This window comes from Spermophilus citellus, assembly GCF_964194105.1.
Source record: "Spermophilus citellus genome assembly, chromosome: 3".
NCBI classification, from domain to species: Eukaryota; Metazoa; Chordata; class Mammalia; order Rodentia; family Sciuridae; genus Spermophilus; species Spermophilus citellus.
The window spans coordinates 215,995,398-216,014,816 of NC_138184.1; the positions used below are offsets into that span (position 1 = coordinate 215,995,398).

A 19,419-nucleotide genomic window follows, 5' to 3' on the forward strand; every position below is an offset into this window, starting at 1 on the left:
TACCCTACTTGCCTATAGTTACTATTCAGTTAGTCCCTATTAGGGGATTAATGCATTGATAAAGTACATTAATCTCATTTTACCTACAAACTTTGTTGCATCATCTCACACATAAGCTTTTTTTGGGGGGGTACCTAATATCTAAGCTATAACACTGTACTATATTACATACGGTTCTATATACCCCAAAACAACCAGAGTAGTACATTCTAGGTTATTAAGAATAGTTGTCTCTGAAAGTGGGATTATTTGTGAAATGTTTGGAGTTTTACCTTTGATTATTGGTGAGATAATTGGTATTACTGTTTGATCAACCAGAATAGTCATTTGTATTCTTGATTTTTCCACCTAAAATTATTACATAAGAATTTCTCAGTTTTATCCCCACATTAAAAAACTAATAAAAATTCACTGGAGTAACTATAGTGTAATAGTAAAAACACTTAAGATTATTTGTGTCTAAATGGGTATCCTTTGTTAGGATTTTTGCAAAATAGGGAGGTTTCTTATTCACTATTCATTTTATATATTTTTATTAGATTTTTATGAATCACATTTTTAAAAATGTCCTTTCAAATTTGGCATAGAAAAAACATCTTTTTAATTACACAACTTCGCTCTTTCATTTACTACTGAATTAATGTGAACTTCTATTATAGAAAATGAAAAGCTCATTTATATTTTTTTAGAAATACTGAAAATATTTAATGTTATATACCTATAATACCTAGTAGTAGTTACAGTATAGATAAAAATTATTTGTGGTTCTCTTATATCTATAGATTTGAGTTTAAGTGGACAATCTAGTAAGTGTGAAATATGAAAAAAATTATGTTAATTTTTTTCCTCTTTGCTTTCCATGATTTCTGCAGAGGCAGTGGGTGTGACCAGCCAACGACCAGTGTTTTGTCCTTTTCATAAAAAGGAGCAATTGAAGCTTTATTGTGAGACGTGTGACAAACTGACATGTCGGGACTGTCAACTGCTAGAGCACAAGGAGCATAGGTACTAGCACTATTCATTATGGACAGATTTATAATAAAGTTCTATGTGGACTTGAGAACTGCTGTCACCTCAGCTAAATGGCAGTCTGCAAAGTGGTATGCTGGCCTGTACCATAGCTTATCCACTTTGGCATTATTGGCATTTTGAGCTAGATAATTCTTTGTTTTGGGGAATGTCATACATTGTGTGGGGTTTAGCAGCAAACATCCTTGACCTCTAACAATTAGTTGCCACTGCACCCCACATCCTTCCCTAGTCATGACAATTTAAAAATATCTCTAGATATTACCAAATATCCTATGTAACACAATCACCCTGAGTGAAAAACTCTAGTTCAGACTCTATTTTAGAACATGTGAAATTAGTTATAGGTGTTATAAAATTAGGATATTTTCTATTTAAAAAATAAATCTAGATTTCTGGTTTCATTTAAGAAATAACTGTTGTAGCCCTAAGTTCATATACTTTCACGCCAGCATTTAGCTGGAATTAACTTTAGTGCTCTTCAGAATAAGACATGCCATTTCTGGTTCATTGTAGATCTTACCAAAGCTTGCTTTTACATCTAACCTCCATAGGCACGTGAGTTAGCAACCACTGATTTGGACAGTAACACTCAGATTAGTTGACACATGTATTGTTGCCTATAATGGTCCAAATTTCCCGTAATGGAAGTCTGGATAATTTGGAGCAAGCATACCAATGAAGATCAGGAGAAAAGCTGGGTAAAATCCAGAAATTATCTATAAGAAATTTCAGATATAATCAAGTAGTAAAGAATTATTGTATCAGGATTTGGTTGAAAATAGGGGCAGAGGATTGCAGAGACTTTTTTTTACCTCTTGAGATATTTGCCTAGAGGTTGAGATAATTTTAATATACTCTCAGGGCTGAGAAGTGAGGGATTTGAGTTCAGGTTCATAAGGAGTAAAAGCTTCCTCTTGCCTTGAGTTGGGACCCTTATAGTAATGATCAATTAGCTAGTGAGCAGCACCTCACATTAAATTAATATGAAATCTTATTGTGATGTCCCAAAGCACCTGTCAGAATCAAATGTGAATCCTCCCTAGAAAAGGAAAATATTCTAGGCTTCAAACTTATTTGGGTAGTGAATTTTATAAAATGTTATTCTGTATATAGTTAGAAATAGCCAGGTATGTTTTATTAGACATTGTAAATGAAACCTAGATATAACAAAGAATAAAAAGACCCACAGTTCTGCATCATACGTTCAACATGGTAAAAGACAAAATAGAAAGTTTGGGTGTAGTATTTCAGGGGTGTATAAAAGATAGTGGAATGAGATGGACATCATTACCCTAAATACATGTATGAAGACACAAGTGGTGTGAATATACTTTGTATACAGCCAGAGATATGAAAAATTATGCTCTATATGTGTAATACAGATTGTAATGCATTCTGCTGTCATATATAACAAATTAGAATAAAAATTAAAATTAACTATAAAAAGAAAGCAAAATGGAAAGTATAGAACAGAAAATTACAGCAACTGAAATTAATTCAATAGAAGTTTGAACAGCAAATTTGACAGCAGGAAATGAGAATTTTTGAACTAAAAATTAAGAAAATATCTAGAATGAAACATGCATGGTAAACAAAAGAATGAAACATAGAAGAAAGTTTTCAATATGGATGTAATTGCAATCCAAGTAGGAAAGAAAAGAATGGGAAGGAAGCAGTACTTGAGAAAATAATGAAATGGCTGAGAACTTGCAAGTACTCATGAAAGACATCTAGTTCATATTCAAGAAGTCTTACAATACCCAGCAGGATTATTAAGAAAGTAATACTTTTGGGCTGGGGCTGTAGCTCAGTGGTAAAGTGCTTGCCTTGCATGTGTGAGGCACTGGATTCGATCTTCAGCATCACATAAAAAATAAAGATTACTGTGTGTTCATCTACAACTAAATAAATATTAAAAAAAGAAAGAAAGAAACTAACATTTTTAAACTATAGAATTACTGCAAATCTCAAGTTCTATCCCCAGTGTGCATATTTTTTTAAAAATGAGAGATTTTCATATTTTCATACTAAATACACTTAGAGAATCTATCTCTAGTAAACCCTCACTAAAGTACCCCTTTAGGTAAATAAATAACAGTAGGAGATGCACAAAGAAAAAAGTGATAGATATGAGTAAAGCTAAATGAATATTGACCTAGGAAACAATGTCTTAGTTTATGGTATATGTGTGTATCATGTGTGTTATGCAGACATGTTAGGAGACACGGAGTCTAGGAAAAATGTAAAAAGTACGGATTAATATTAGATGATGGTAAGTTTAGATATACATTTTGTAATGTCTAGGATAGTCACTAGAAGAATAGTAAAAAACATATGAAGGGGTCCAAGGTTATAGAGTAATCCATCAGTCTAAACTAGGCTACCAAAGTAAGACAAAGCAACAAAGATTAAGTGGGTTCAAATAAGGTCTTGGTAATTGGTACATCTGCAGATACATTCATATTTATATCAAATCTTAATGCATAAAATGTTCTAAATTATCAAACAATTTCAGTCTAGATAAGAAACAAAGTAGAAAAATCCGCTATTTTGTTTTTTTATGGCACTGGGGTCAAACTCAGGGCCTTGAGGAGCTACATCCTCAGATGCTTCTGCTATGTGCTTTTTATGAGAAATATCTAAATCCTGAGCAAATAAAAAGATTAATAGGAAAAGATATGTCATACAGATACTAACCAAAGGCAAGCTGATGTAGCAGACAAAATATATTATTTTAGATTAAAAGGGAAGCTTTATGAAGATAAAAGGCTTAATTTAAAAGATACAACAGCTCTAAATTTATGTGCATCATAAACTTAAAATGACAGAACTTTAAACTGGTAAGTACATAGAGTGGGAAATTTTAATATATGTTCCAAAGTATATTAAATACATAATTGACAAAATAAGACTAAAAATCAATAAAGAACATGTCAGTAAGATTAAAATAACAGAATTAGCAAATGAAGTTATGGAGATTATGAAAACTATACTGAGTAATACACATTCTTTTCAAACATACAAAGAAAAAATTTTAATTGACCATATTACTAAGCAAAGTATTAAATTTCAAAGGATTGAAATCCTGCAAAATAACTTGTATAACCCAATAGAATTAATCTAGAAAACAACAGTAGAAGAGAAAAAAACTGTACTTTTGGAAGAGAAGAAATGGAATATGAAAATTAAATGTTCTGATAAATGATCATGGAGTATCCTAGAAAGAAAAAGGTCTAGAAGATACTGAGACAAATGACATATATGGGATATAGTCTAAAAGCGTACATGACTTACGAACATCAGTTTTCTTGAATTTAATAACTAATATTATTAGATAAGAGAACATTCTTGTTTTTAGGAAACACACACTGAATTATGTGGCTAAAGGGCAAAATTTGAAAAATAGATCTTTTACATATTTCATTTTGAAATTACTTCAGAATAAATCATTAATAATTAACTGAATCACCAAAGAAATCCTAACAGATATTAGAAAATATTTTATCTAAATTATAGTAAAAAATAGTACGTATCAACCAAGCCTTAAGTTTTATAGCTAAATCCATCATTAGAAAGAAACTTTCAGAACTGTTAAATGATGAAATAGTTAATAGTTAATAAATCTTATTTTTTGCCAGATCTGCCCAATGTGCTCTGTAAGCCTTTAAAACTATTAGTGATGGATGTGTATCCTTCTTAAACTTAAGAAATAATTTTAAGAATGTCCATAAACATTATCTATCAATATCCTTCTTTAGGAATAATATGAGAGAAAGGGGAAAACCTGCCTTACAGGGTTGTATTTGGTACTTTTTAAAGATTATTATTTATATTCTTTATAATCTTAATTTTTTATTACTCATTTTTTTTACATTTGGACTTCCCCTCATTTTATACATATATTTGTTTGAAATAATTTGCCTATTTACTTATTTCTTCAGATATCAATTTATAGAAGAAGCTTTTCAAAATCAGAAAGTGATCATAGATACACTAATCACCAAACTGATGGAAAAAACAAAATACATTAAATACACAGGAAATCAGATCCAAAACAGGTAAATTTGCACTTATGGTATTATACTAAATCATTTTTATATGTTAAGTGTATTCACATTTAAGAGAACATTTTTCTTAACTCATTGTGAAGCAATTAGTAAGCTATCAGATGACTCAATTTTTTTCTGGAAACTTTGGGTTAGAAAGCATTTTTTTCAGCTATGAATTTTTTTAAACTAATGTGTTAATAAAATAAGTAGTAATAACTTATATATCTGGTAGGTATTAGTAATTTATAATTATTTGGTATTTTCCAATTTAAAGATATGCCAAGATTTAAAAACAAAATCAACTATTTTTTCCAGCATTATAAAATATTTAAATAATTGATTATATACTCAATTGCTGTTTTAAGGTTTGCTAAAATTTGGGATGCCCTCCCCTAAGGCTATGATCTTTAATTGCAAAGGGGTAGAAATTTTAGGACACTGAGACAGAGATTGTTAAACATACCTTTTATTCCTTGTCTAATACAATATGCAAACAGTTTTTAGGTATTACTTGTTATGCCTTTTATCCTCCAAAGAAGGAAATCAAATGTCCAAAGGCTTACATCTTAGAATTTAGCAATTGGGTAGCAAACAACTAACTCTTTGTAAGAAAGGGGGTTGTCTCACCACTTTTTTTTTTTTAATCCCATGTAGGGCATGTAATGACATTTAATTAACACTTTAACACACTTGTGAAATCCCATGTCCTCTTTCTTTTGTTGTTTAACATACAAACGTAACATGCCACTGCCTAAATAGGTCAAGAAATGCCAAATGGAAAGAACCCGAACAAAAGAGGCCTGGCAGGGGCTTTGAATATTGTTCACTGGGAAAATTGTGTCAGCCTTTGGGGTTCATCTTGCTCAAGACTCATCATAATTTTCTGTCATTCTTATCATTTTGGAACATAGTTAAGGGTGGAGGAGCATTTGGAAAAATTTTTTAGGTAATTTATTGTATTATCAGATTTCTTTAAAAGAGATTCTTAAATATGACTTTTCTTTTCTTGATGTTCCAGTATTATTATTACATAATTATTATATATTATATACATTGTTTTATATTGTGAGTCTTTTTTTTAGTTTTTCTTACTCCTCTTTATCAGCTCTTTTTTCTTTAACCTTTCTCTTTTCATGTAACAACTCTTTAACCAAAGAGTAGTTCTTTTTTCTAAAAGTGCTTTAGAATATACTGTTCTGATCAGGATAATATATTTTACCAAATAGAATATTGGTAGGTTTTTAAAATTTGATTCTGAGTAACTGAAAATTTATAATGAACATTTACTAAACGAACCAGGGAAGATAATTGTAGACATTTCTACCATCTAGTGGCAAAAAGTAGTCATATAAAATAATTTAGTAAAAGATCTACCCTTACTGCGATTTACCCTTTTGACTTTTTTCTATCTCTTCCACTGTGTCTGTGTTATGAGCTTTGGGTCAGGATACCTTTCTTTTTTTTTAAACATGTGGTGGTCCATTCTTCCAACATCATTTGTTGAAAAGACTACCCTATCTCTATTGAATTGCCTTGGCACCTTTGTGGAAATCAATTAACCATGTAAGTGTGGGGTTATTTCTTAACTGTGCTCTGTTCCATTGATTGTGTTCTCTTTTTTTCTTTTTTGCCAATACTCAACTTTCATTTTTATAATGTCATGAAATCAGGTAGTGTGAGTTCTTCAAATATGTTTTTACTTGTTTTTTTTAGTGATTTATGCAATTCTGTTTTTTAACAAAATAATAGCATTCTTATATGTCAAGATGTTAGCCTCTGAAATGTAAAAATTTAAAGAATCTTCATTATTAATGTACTGATTACTTGCATTTCTTTATAGCCTGATTTTAGAAGGATTAAATTACCACACTAATTTTGCTATTAACTCATTTTTATGTGTTTGTAAACATGTCTGTTTTCCCCTTATTTATACATTCTACCATCAGGAAGATTTAAATGAGTTGTTTTTTTGTTTTTGTTTTTGTTTTTTGAGATTGGTTGCTTCATAGGCTTATATAGGTCTCTTAATCCTATAGCTAAGTTAATATTAAACAATTTATCTTGAAGAATGTTCAACAGAGAATAATATCTCCACCATTTTGGTTTTAAAATGAGAAGTATAGTATGGGATAAACAGGAGAAATGAAGCTTTTTATTTAATTTCATAAAGTTTGATATTTGACTTACTGTTCTTTTCTACTTCTGTAAAATATTCTGGTGTGATGTTGTATGTTTTCTTTCTATCTATTTCATCTCTATGAGATCACATTCCCACTCTTTCAAATTGAAGGAAGAAAAGTATTTGATTGATGAAACATAACATAGTTATTTGACTGTTTAGTTTTCAAGATAAATATGTTTTGTAAGAAGTAGCGAAGATTTTTTTTTTTTTGCTTTCATTCAGATATAATGAATACTTCAGCAGTTCAGAAGTCTAAGGTCAGAGTATTGTATTTATACTTTTCTACCTCTTAGTTGCAGTGAGCATGACAAAACTAGTTCAGTCATAGTTTCTTTATCATGTTTATAAATCCTAGTTTTAGTCCAATCCCCCCCTACCCCATCCTTTTAGGTAGAGTATTGATTTTCCTGGATATCATAATCTTTCCAAATAACATTCTCCTAAAATGTGCTCATTCTCTTCTAATTTTGAGTATTTTGCTTTTAAGATCAAACTGAATGACTTGTTACCTTTCAGAATTTAATTTCATTGTCATCTTCAGGACAGTTGATTTTAAATGGAAGGACTCAGCTGGGCATGGTGGCACCTGCCCATGATCCAGAGACTTGAGAGGCCGAGGCAGGAAGTTTAGCAAGTTTGAGACCAGCCTTGGCACCTTAGTGAGAGCCCCAGCAACTTAGCCGAGACCCTGCCTAAGATTCAAAAATAAAAAAGGTTGGGAATGTAGTTCAGTGGTAAAGCACCCTGGGTTCGAACCCTAGTACCAAAAAATAAATACATGAGTAAAAATAAATAAATGGAAGGACCCAGAAATGGATCTTTAAAGAGCTGAAAACATTTTGGTTTAATTTAGATATTAAAATATAAATTTTAAATATTGTAAAAAAAATCTGCCTTAAGTTTTAGATTTTTTTCCTTCATTTAATTTTCAGAATAATTGAAGTAAATCAAAATCAAAAGCAGGTGGAACAGGATATTAAAGTTGCTATCTTTACATTGATGGTAGAAATAAATAAAAAAGGAAAAGCTCTGCTGCATCAGCTAGAGGTAAGTTACTAGAGGGGACAGTATGTTGTGATTCAACAAAATTTTCTAATGTATGTGAATTTGAAATCATAGTCCTTTTGTAATCGTTTCCATTTACAATTTGATAACATCTCTTCCCCAATCCTAGTTTTCCTTTGACAGATTCTGTATTGTCTATTTATAGTTTTATAATACACTGGGAATGTTTTACTCCTCATTGTTTGCTTCATAGCATAAATGTAAGCCTTGCTCATAGGAGGAATGTTGAAGAGATGGGCCATTTTACAAATTCACTGAAGTGATAACTTTGTATCACCAAAGTGGCAGAGTTCAACAAATTTTTCTAGGAAGATAACACTGGGAGTTATATACACTCATGCCCTACATGGTGATGCTTCTGTCAACAATGAGGAGTTAGTCAGCTTTCCATCACTGTGAAGAATACCTGAGAAAATTAAGTTAAAGGAGGAAAGGTTTGTTTGGGCTCATTGTTGAAGAAGTTTCAGTCCATTGGTTTCTTGGCCCCATCATATGGGCCCACGGTGAGGCAGAACATCATGGCAAAGCATGATGTAAAGGAGTGCTGCTCACCTCATGGCTGCCAGGAAGCAACAACAGAGGAAGAGGCCTGGGTCCCAATATATCCTTCAAAGGTATATCCCTAGTGCCCTTCCTCCAACTAGACCCCACCACCCTATAGTGCCACCAGCTATGGACTTTTGGGGAACATTCCATGTCCAAATTATAACAAACAGACTACATACATAACAGTGGTCCCATAAGATTATTTGTGTAAGTGTACCCTGAGATGTTTGCCCAATGAGGAAATTGCTTAATGATGTTTCATATGGTGCATAACCGTTCGTATTTAACCCTGTGAGAAATTAAGTAAATTATTGTGGCTCCTACCCTCAACATTTTATAGTATTAATATGAAAGCATCACCTAGGAAGTGATGTTCAAGGCAACTAGGATAGTTGTTTCTAACTGCAGTTAAGAAAAATATTGCTATCTTCATCAGCTTTTTTTAAACTCACGAAGGTCAATATCCAAAGTCAGTGCTTGACATCAAATAATATGAGATAAAAACTTGTACATTGTATTTTAAGGTATAATATTAATTGCATCATTTTGAGGCATTCTTTAATATATTGATGCAGAAAGAATTCACAGTCAAGAAGCAATTTAAAATGAGAAAGAATCCTAACATTAGCAGAGTTAAAGAAAATTAAGATTTCTAGAAAGTTCTAGTTCAACCTCTTTATTTCATAGTTGACCAAGTTTAAGTTCTCTGTCAGAAAGTTCTTGCTTGAAAGTCTAGTCATTTCCATGTTTTATCAACCAGTCCCATGAAACAAAGACTAAAATAATTCTCTGTTTTTTAGGAATAAGTTATTTGGTTAGGAAATGTTTTGAGCAGAAGGAATCAGACCCTCTTTGTAGTAACTATGTTTTTAAGTCTTTGCAATTTGTATATAAATTTTTAAAAACCCACATTTAATCAAAATTGGAAGTATTCAAAGCTCTACTTAATAAACATCACTTTGATTTGCTTCCCCAGGTATTAGTAATGCACATACTGCTGTTTCCAAGCTTTATTGTACATTAGAATCATTTGAAGAACTTTAAAATAACCAGACCCTTGAATCTATAAAAATGAATCTGGTCATCAATATTATTTTTAATCAGTCTTTACTTGTAATTTTCACGGCACCTTTTAAAAATGCCTCTATTCCTCATAACAATTTTCCTGGTTCAGAGTTCTCCTTAAAGGCAAATAAATTTAACCAATTTTATTTGCTAAAGTCCTAACAGTTATTACCATAGAAGACCAAGACACTAGGGCTTCTTCTTAATTTGCAACCTCCTCAAAAGTCAACAAATTTCTATTTCTACTAGAATGTTTCCAAAGAAACACTTAGGTCTCACAGAGGTCAGAAATAATCTAAAAGGTAAGTCATCTTCTCTTTAAGCTTAAATTAGATATGGCAAAGCCATTGCCTGTTAACAGTCCTTCAATAGCTAAATCAATTTAATTAGCATGTGTGTTTTCCAAATTTAGAACTAAAAAATGCAGTTTTTATTGAGAACATAGGTACATGTTGAAATATAGCAGTTTTACTTTTAAACTTTTCTAATTTGAGTTAGTAGGAAGCCCTGTTTATTCCCCTTTCTTTGCTAGGATGAGAATGAGGTTTTGTAAGGGACCGGCGAAACGTCGGAGGAAGAGACCACCAAGAGACCACTCATGCAATTAGCAGAAGGGGATTTATTGATCCAGCATGCTGGGGCTCCGTGCCCACTCAAGAAGGGAGAGCAGCCCAGAGCCCAGAGCAGGGGTTGAACAATGCTTAAGTACACTTTTTGGGGAGGGCGGGGACTCTACACACATCACAGTCTCCTTTAACAAATCACCATACACCGAGGGAAAATCAAACAATAATTCTTAGACTTGATTAGTACATTCATTGGCGGGAACAGGGCTGGCTGGCGTGATAGGTCATTCCTAAGGAGGGGGTTACATTTAAACTGATTGGTTCCGGTCCTGAATGCCTACGTGACAAGCTACACAGGGTCCTAGGCTATAAATCAACTAAATGGCCGGTAGGGCATTGTCTTAACTGCCTCAGGAATCTAACCCAGGCTTCGCAGTTTAGAAGCAGGTTTACAATGCCTGGTCCTTTACATTTTAACTCAGGCTTTGCAGCTTAGAAACTTTACCCTTTCAGTTTTTGGATGGACCTTTAAAATTATCCAAGTTTAGTGCTCTCCACTTTAGAATACCCTGTTTTCTAAAGGCAGTATGTATTTTCCTTACAGAAATTCTGTATTCTGCTTTTATGTAGCTTTATAAAAGTGCATTAACACAATTATCCACTGTATGTTTTGAATCCCATGGTAATTCTCAGTAGACAGAAATTATATCATGCCTGTTTTAATCAGCTTTTTTGCTGCTATGACCAAAAGACCTGATAAGAACAATTAGAGGAGGAAAAGTTTATTTGGGGGCTCATGATTTCAGAGGTCTCAGTCTGTAGATAGCTGACTCTCTTCCCCAGGGCTCCAGGCGAGGAAGAGCAGCATGGTGGAAGGGTGTGACAGAGGGAAGCAGCTCAGGACGTCACACCAGAAAACACGGAAAGAGACTCTCCTCACCATGGACAAAATATAAACCCCCAAGGCATGCCCCCAATGACTTACTTCCTCCAGCCCCACCCTACCTGTCTATAGTTACCACCCAGTTAATCCCTGTCAGGGATTAATTGATTATATCAAGATGCTCATAACCTGATTCATCTCTAAATTTTGTTGCCTTACTCACACAAGCTTTTAGGGGACACCTCATATGTAAACCATAACAATGCCTTTCTAAATATTAATACTACATCCAAAGGAGAAGTGTTATTTACCACACTTCATTATTCTGAGCACAAACTAGTTTCAGGTGGGACTAGAATACCTAAAAGGTAAGATCATATCATTGATAAAATCATTCTATATTCTGCTTTTATGTAGCTTTATAAAAGTGCATTAACACAATTATCCACTGTATGTATTGGATCATTAAATTGCTTAATAGTACATCTATTTCATTTGCAAATTTTGAACTTAACATTGTGTATATTATAGCTAATGCATGCTTTTGTCCTTTTGTGTATTTGGCAGGATGCATTAACAGAGATCTAAAGCCCAGAATATGTAAAGCCAAACCCAGGGGATAAGGGCTGGAGGCAATTTATGAGATATGGTTTTTGTTTGTTTGTTTGTTCCAGTGAGAGTGATCTTTTGTACTAAGGAAAAAAATACTAAGAGTATTTTCAACTGCTATCAGTTGGTATATTTAGAGGGCAGTTATTCTCATTTGCTTATCTAAAAATGTCCTTTGAAATAAATGTTAAGTGCAGAAAATAATTTGAAATTATTTCCTTCTTTTCAGAGCCTTGCAAAGGATCATAGAATGAAACTTATGCAACAACAACAGGAAGTGGCTGGACTTTCTAAGCAGTTGGAACATGTCATGCATTTTTCTAAATGGGCAGTTTCCAGTGGCAGCAGTACAGCATTACTTTATAGCAAGCGATTGGTAAGATAAAGTATGGTATTTGACGTTTGTAAAAGTGTGTAGTAAACAAGAGTCATTGGACTGCTTGAAATTCATAAATGAGCCTTGTGTGATATTGTGCACTTGCAGTCCCAGCTACTCAGGAGGCTGAAATTCAATGTGATTTACCTATTTCTAATTTTAAGTGACCAAAATATCTTGGTTTTAAAAAATATTTTTAACTGGCATAATTTAGGTATGACTTCAATTTTAATCTACTAGATCACTCCTATTTTTTCCCAACTTTTCACTGTTTTCATAGCAATTAAACTTAATACAAATAATAATGTTAATAAATAATGATAGTAAACATTCACTGATCATTTGTAGCAAGCCAGGATCTAATTCTAAGCATTTTTATGCAATATTTAAACTTTTACATCTTTCTTATGTGATAGATACACCTATCCTTTCCCATTATACAAATGATGAAACCAAGGAATAGAGTTACATATGACTAATATCACCCAGTTAAGAAGTGTTACTAAGCATCAAATTACAGTGTCAGACCTCCAGGGCCCCATCTCTACTCTGGGTCCTGGCTGTTAATTAAGGGAAATACTGTAGGAGCGATAGGAGATAAAGAAAAGACAGACACACACACATAGGGAGAAAAAGCTGGGGCCAGATTGGTAGCCAAGTGGTAGCCAAGTGTCACAGCCAAGTGAGTGGTGACAGACTGGTGACTGACTCAGAGCTAGCTCAGAAAGTTTATTTGATAATTTTCATCATTAAAAGGTTAATTGTGGCCGGGCACAGTGGTGCATGCCTGTAATCTTAAAAGTTTGGGAAGCTGAGGCAGGATGATTGAGAGTTCAAAGCCAGCCTCAGCAAAAGCAAGGTGCTAAGCAACTCAGTGAGACCCTGTCTGTAAATAAAATACAAAATAGGGCTGGGGATGGGGCTCAGTGGTCAAGTGTCTCTGAGTTCAATCCCTGATTTATCAGAGATACCACCCTGCCCCCAATTTTTTTAAAAAAAGTTCAATTATGGGAAAGTTTCAGCAAAGTAGACAGAGTCTGAAGGATGCAGAACTCGCAAGATAGTAGGGTTATCATCCTCTTTTGCTCAGAATCTTCTATCTCTGGAAGAAAGTGCTGAACTCAAGTCTTCGACTGATAGAGCCTCAAGCCTTCATACATGACACCCCTGGCCAGCGTTACCATATAACTGGGCCATTTTTGTTTAAATTTATTTGTTCTAATCAGTTATACATGACAGAAGAACGCTCTTCGATTCACTGTACACAAATGAAGCACAATTTTTTACTTCTGGTTGTACACGAAGTAGGATCACACCATTTGTGCAATCATATATGTACCCTAGGGTAATGATGTCCTTCTCATTCCACCATCTCTCTTGCTCCCATGCCCATTTCCCCCCTTCCCTTTGCCCAATCCAAAGTTCTTCAACTCATCCCATGCCCCACCATTATGGATTAGCATCCACTTAGAGAAAACATTCGGCCTTTAGATTTGGGGGATTGGCTTACTTCATTTAGCACGATATTCTCCAATTCCATCCATTTACCTGCAAATGCCCTGATTTTATTCTCTTTTATCGCTGAGTTATATTCCATTGCGCATATACCACAGTTTCCTTATCCATTTATCTATTGAAGGCCATCTAGGTTGGTTCCACAGTTGAGCTATTACGAATTGTGCTGCTATAAAAATTTATGTGGCTGTGTCACTGTAGTATGCAGTTTTTAACTCCTTTGGGTATAGACCGAGGAGAGGGATAGCTTGGTCAAATGGTGGTTCCATTCCCAATTTTCCAAGGATTTTCCATACTGCTTTCCATATTGGCTGCACCAATTTGCAGTCTCACCAGCAATGAATGAGTGTGCCTCTTCCCCCATATCCTCGCCAACACTTAGTGTTTCTTGTATTCTTGATAACTACCATTCTGACTGGAGTGAGATGAAATCTTAGAGTAGTTTTGATTTGCATTTCTCTGATTACTAGAGATGTTGAACGTTTTTTGATATATTTGTTGATTGATTATATATCTTCTGAGAAGTGTCTCTTCAGTTCCTTAGCCCATTTATTGATTGGATTGTTTGGTTTTGTGGTACTAAGTTTTTTGAGTTCTTTATATATCTTGGAGATTAGTACTCTATCTGATATTCATGTGGCAAAATTTTGCTCCTACACTGTAGGCTCTCTCTTCAGCTCATTGATTGTTTTCTTTTGCAGAGAAGAAGCATTTTAGTTTAAATTTATTCCTTCTTGATTTATTTCTTGCACTTTAGGAGTCTTGTTAAGGAAGTCAGGGCCCAATCCGACATGATGAAGATTTGGGCCTACTTTTTCCTCTGTTAGGCTCAGTGTCTCTGGTCTAATTCCTAGGTCCTTGAGCCACATTGAGTTTTGTGCATGATGAGAAATAGGGGATTAACTTTATTTTGCTGTATATGGGTTTCCAGTTTATTGAGCCCCATTTTTTGAAGAGCTTTCTTCAGTGTATGTTTTGGACACCTTTTTCTAGAATGAGATAACTATTTATATGAGTTTGTCTCTGTCTTCTGTTCTGTACCATTGGTCTACATGTCTGTTTTGGTGCTAATACCATGCTGTTTTTGTCACTATGGCTCTAGAGGGTAGTTTAAGGTCTGGTATTTTAATGCCTCCTGCTTCACTCTTCTTGCTAAGGATTGCTTTGGCTCTTGTGGGTCTCTTATTTTTCCAAATGAATTTCATGACACCTTTTCTATTTCTATGAGGTATGAAATTGGGATTTAAATTGGTATCACATTGAGTCTGTATAGTGCTTTTGGTAGCTTGGCCTTTTTGACAACATTAATTCTGTGTATTCAAGAGCATGAAAGGTCTTTCCATCTTCTAAGGTCTTCTTTAATTTCTTTCTTTAGTGTTCTATAGTTTTTCTTGTATTTTACCTCTTTTGTTAATTGATTCCCAAGTATTTTATTCTTTTTGAGGCTATTGTGAATGGGATGGTTTTCCTAAATTTCTCTTTCAGAGGATTCATCACTGATGTATAGAAATGCATTTGATTTATGGGTATTGATTTTATATCCTGCTACTTTGCTGAATGTGTTAATTCTAGAAGTTTTCTGGTGGAATTTTTTGGATTCTCTAAGTATAAAATCATGTCATCAGCAAATAATAATAGTTTGAGTTCTTCTTTTCTTATTTGTATTCCTTTAATTTTTTTCATCTAATTGCTCTAGCTGGAATTTCGAGGACTTTGTTAAATAAAAGTAGTGAAAGAGGGCAAACCCTGTCTCGTTCCAGTTTTTAGAGGGAATGCCTCCAGTTTCTCTCCATTTAAAATGATGCTGGCCTTGGGTTTAGCATAGATAGCTTTTATAATGTTGAGGTATGTTCCTAGTTTTTCTAGTGTTTTGAACATGGAAGTATTTTGTCAAATACTTTCTCTGGATCTATTGATATAATCAAATAATTTTTATCTTTGAGTCTCTTGATGTGGTGAATTATGTTTATTGATTTCCGTATGTTGAACCAACCTTGCATCCGTGGGATGAACCCCACTTGATCATGGTGCACTATCTTTTTAATATGTTTTTGTATGAGATTTGCCAGAATTTTATTAAGATTTTTTTGTGTCTGTGTTCATCTTGGTCTGAAGTTTTCTTTCCTTGATGAGTCTTTGTCTGGCTTTGGTATTGGGGTGATACTAGCTTTGTAGAATGAGTCTGGAAGGATTTCCTGCTTTTCCATTTCGTGGAATAATTGAATATTGGTATTAATTCTTCTCTGAAGGTCTTGTAGAACTTGGCTGAGAATCCATCTGGTCCTGAGCTTTTCTTGGTTGGTAGACTTTTGATGGTGTCTTCTCTTTCCTTGCTTGAAATTCATTTATTTAAATTGTGTATGTCCTCCTGATTCAGTTTGGGTAGATCATATGCCTCTAGAAATTTGTTGGTGGCTTCAGGATTTTCTATTTTACTGGAGTATAAATTTTCAAAATAGTTTATAATTACCTTCTGTATATCAGTGGTGTCTGTCATGACATTTCCTTTTTCATCACAAATTTTAGTAATTTCCATTTTCTTTCTCTTTTCATTAGGGTGTTAAAGGGTTTATCAATTTTATTTATTTTTTCAAAGAACCAGCTTTTTGTTTTGTTTATTTTTTGAATTTTTTTTTCAATTTCATTGATTTGCACCCTGATTTTAATTGTTTCCTGTCTTCAACTGCTTTTCGTGTTGATTTGTTCTTCTTTTTCTAGGGCTTTGAGATGTAATGTCAGGTTGTTTATTTGTTGATGTTTGTTTTCTTTTTTTAATGAAAGAGCTTAATGCAATGAACTTTCCTCTTAGCACTGCCTTCATAGTGTCATAACTGGGCCATTTTGACCTACATCTTCGCACAAGCAGCTTCTAGCGCAAATACAGCCAGGAGAGAGTCAGAGGCCATGATTTCATTTGCTGCTCTCCATATCAAACCAGACTCCAGAGTCTGTGTTCCTCTCCTTAGTACTATACTACAATATATGATACTGGATATTTCAACCCTATTTGGCGAATTTTTTTTGTTGGGGTTTGTTTTCCTTTTTTCTTTCTGTGCTAGGAATTGAACCTAAGGCATAACACATGCAAGCCAAGCACCCCACTACTGAGCTCTCAGTGAATTTTAAAATTTTTATTAATTATTAATGGACCTTTATTCATTTATTTGTTTATATGCTGTGCTAAGAATTGAACCCAGTGCCTCTCACATGCTAGGCAAGCGCTCTACCGTGAGGCACAACCCCAGCCCTTCACTGAACTATCTTAACAGTAGTCTAGTATATCACTTCATTTGAATCACTTGGCTATGCCTGTTGAGTACTGCTGGCATGGGACCAGATTTTGCATTTCTAATAAGCCAAGATGGTGCTGATGCTGCTCATCTGTGGACCATGCTTTGAGGATCTAGAAGACATTTAGCCATTTAAAGTCAAGCCATATAAATGTTCTTAAAAATTTCTACTTTACTTTAGTCTTTTTTTATTTTTTGAAAATGTATAACAAAATCTCCTAAATGATCAGTAACCCAAATAATAACATATAACATACTTAGTCTTATTAACTAATAATTTTGATAAAGATAAACTAAAATCAGCCCAAACACGTGTACTAGTATTGATTGTTCTAAACTTTTGCCAGAAGAAATGACTTTAAGGCTAGCTGCTACTTAAAAAAGGTTATAAATAACTATTTACTATTTTTTCCTAGATAAAGCCCCTGTCCTTCAAGAATGTGTTAGGGGAAAAATTATTTAATCTTTTTCTTTAAATTTTCTCTTTTTTCCTACTGAATCTAAGAAATAAAAAGTCAATGTTAGTACATTTTTTTGCTTAAGCTAAAAGGAATAGGAAAACAGACAATACATTCTCATTAAATTTCTAATAATTATGAGGTAAAAAGATGAAATCTCTGGATAAGTAAGTCTATACAAATAACAGGCTAGATTTGCTGATTTCCAGAATGTGAAGGGACATGCAGAAATAATTTAATGCCTTTCGTAAGAATAGAACTCAAGTTGTGCTAAAACTTCATTTTCCATGAGTAAATGCCAATCCACAAAATAGGTTTCTTTCTTCTCCTATCCATTTAGTGCTAATTTTTATGGACTTCTGGCCTGATGTTGCAAACAAGGGTCAAAGAGCTATGGTTCTTTTACTTGCAGGCCTCAAACACCTTGGCCATTGGCTTCTCAGCATACATGCAACTACTGAATCCCCTATGACTGACTGGCCATGGTTGTAGAAACAGTGTGATGGCCTCTCAGGTCACTAGTTTCAATTGAGATTTATAGTCTGAAATAATATGACATCCAAATCAGTTTTCTGCCACCTATTTTTTGAAATCAAATGACAGGAATTTCCTCTTTCTCTCTCTTTTTTTTTTTCCTTTCACAATACTGGGGATTGAACCTAGGGCCTTTGCATGCTAGGCAAGCACCCTACCACTGAGCTACATCCACTTTTTCCACTTTTTAAAGTTTTATTTTGAGACAGGGTCTTGTTAAATTGCCCAGTCTAGCCTTGAGTTTGCTCTCTTCCTGCCTTAGCCTCCCAAGTAGCAGGGGTAACAGGGTCACATAGCTCCTATATCATTTGTAAATAAGGAAATGAAAATTTTATTTTATTTTTAGATGTGGGATTGAACCCAGGGGCATTTATCCATTGAGCCACATCCCCAGCCCTATTTAGTATTTTATTTTGAGACAGAGTCTTACCAAGTTGCTTAGGGCCTTCCTAAGTTGCTGAGGCTGACCTGGAACTTGTGATCCTCTTGCCTCAGCCTCCAGAGCCACTGGGATTACAGGTGTGTGCCACTGTGCCTTTCTTGCATGTTGTTTGTTTTTTGTATTTGTTGTTTTTTGGTTTTGTGTTTTGTTTTTTGTTTTTGTTTTTTTTTTTTTTACTATTGAGTTGTGTGAGTTCTTTGTTTGTCTTGAATATTTGCCCATATTGGATATATAGTTTACAAATAATTTTTCCCTATCTTAGGCTGCCTTTTCATTTTCTTCATTGTTTCCCTTATTATGCAGAAGCATTTTAGTTTGTGGTTTTGCTTGTTTATTTTATTTTTCAGTTGGTCAACTTTTACTGAGAAAACTACATTTAAAATGTGATTTAAAACAAAATGGAATTAAGGAAAAAGTCATAAGTTTTTTAAAGAACTTCTGCACTGTGCTGAAAATCAAATAGTTCTTTAGTAATATAATGCACCAATCCAGAAAATCGAATTCTCTATTTAACATTTTCAAAGGTGATATTAAGGTCAAGAATTTCACATCTATGGTAGCACATATAGAAGGATCTCTGTATGATACCCATACCTATGAAACTTAGAATTTTGACAGTGCTTAATAAAAGATTTTAGAATCACATCCAATGAATCTCAAATCTAGGTCCCATATGTCGCCCCCTGCGACAAGGGTATGTGGGAGACCAGCCTATCGACTCCGAGGCACCAACTGTCGGAACCACCCTCCGACAGGGGTAGTGAAGCACACTAGACCAGCTAGTGTCTCCGGGGTTGAGCAAGAGGG

General features: G+C 34.0%; 1 protein-coding gene across 3 annotated transcripts in view; it reads left to right on the forward strand.

The window, feature by feature from the left end:
- Positions 1 to 19,419, forward strand: part of TRIM24 (tripartite motif containing 24) — a 100,670-nt gene that overhangs the window by 50,554 nt on the left and 30,697 nt on the right. For all 3 annotated transcript variants that reach the window (XM_081284026.1, XM_081284027.1, XM_081284025.1), the window contains exons 4-7: positions 873 to 1,005; positions 4,974 to 5,090; positions 8,196 to 8,310; positions 12,227 to 12,373. In XM_081284026.1, the coding sequence (XP_081140152.1) occupies positions 873 to 1,005; positions 4,974 to 5,090; positions 8,196 to 8,310; positions 12,227 to 12,373 (512 nt within the window). The remainder of the gene's footprint in view (positions 1 to 872; positions 1,006 to 4,973; positions 5,091 to 8,195; positions 8,311 to 12,226; positions 12,374 to 19,419) is intronic.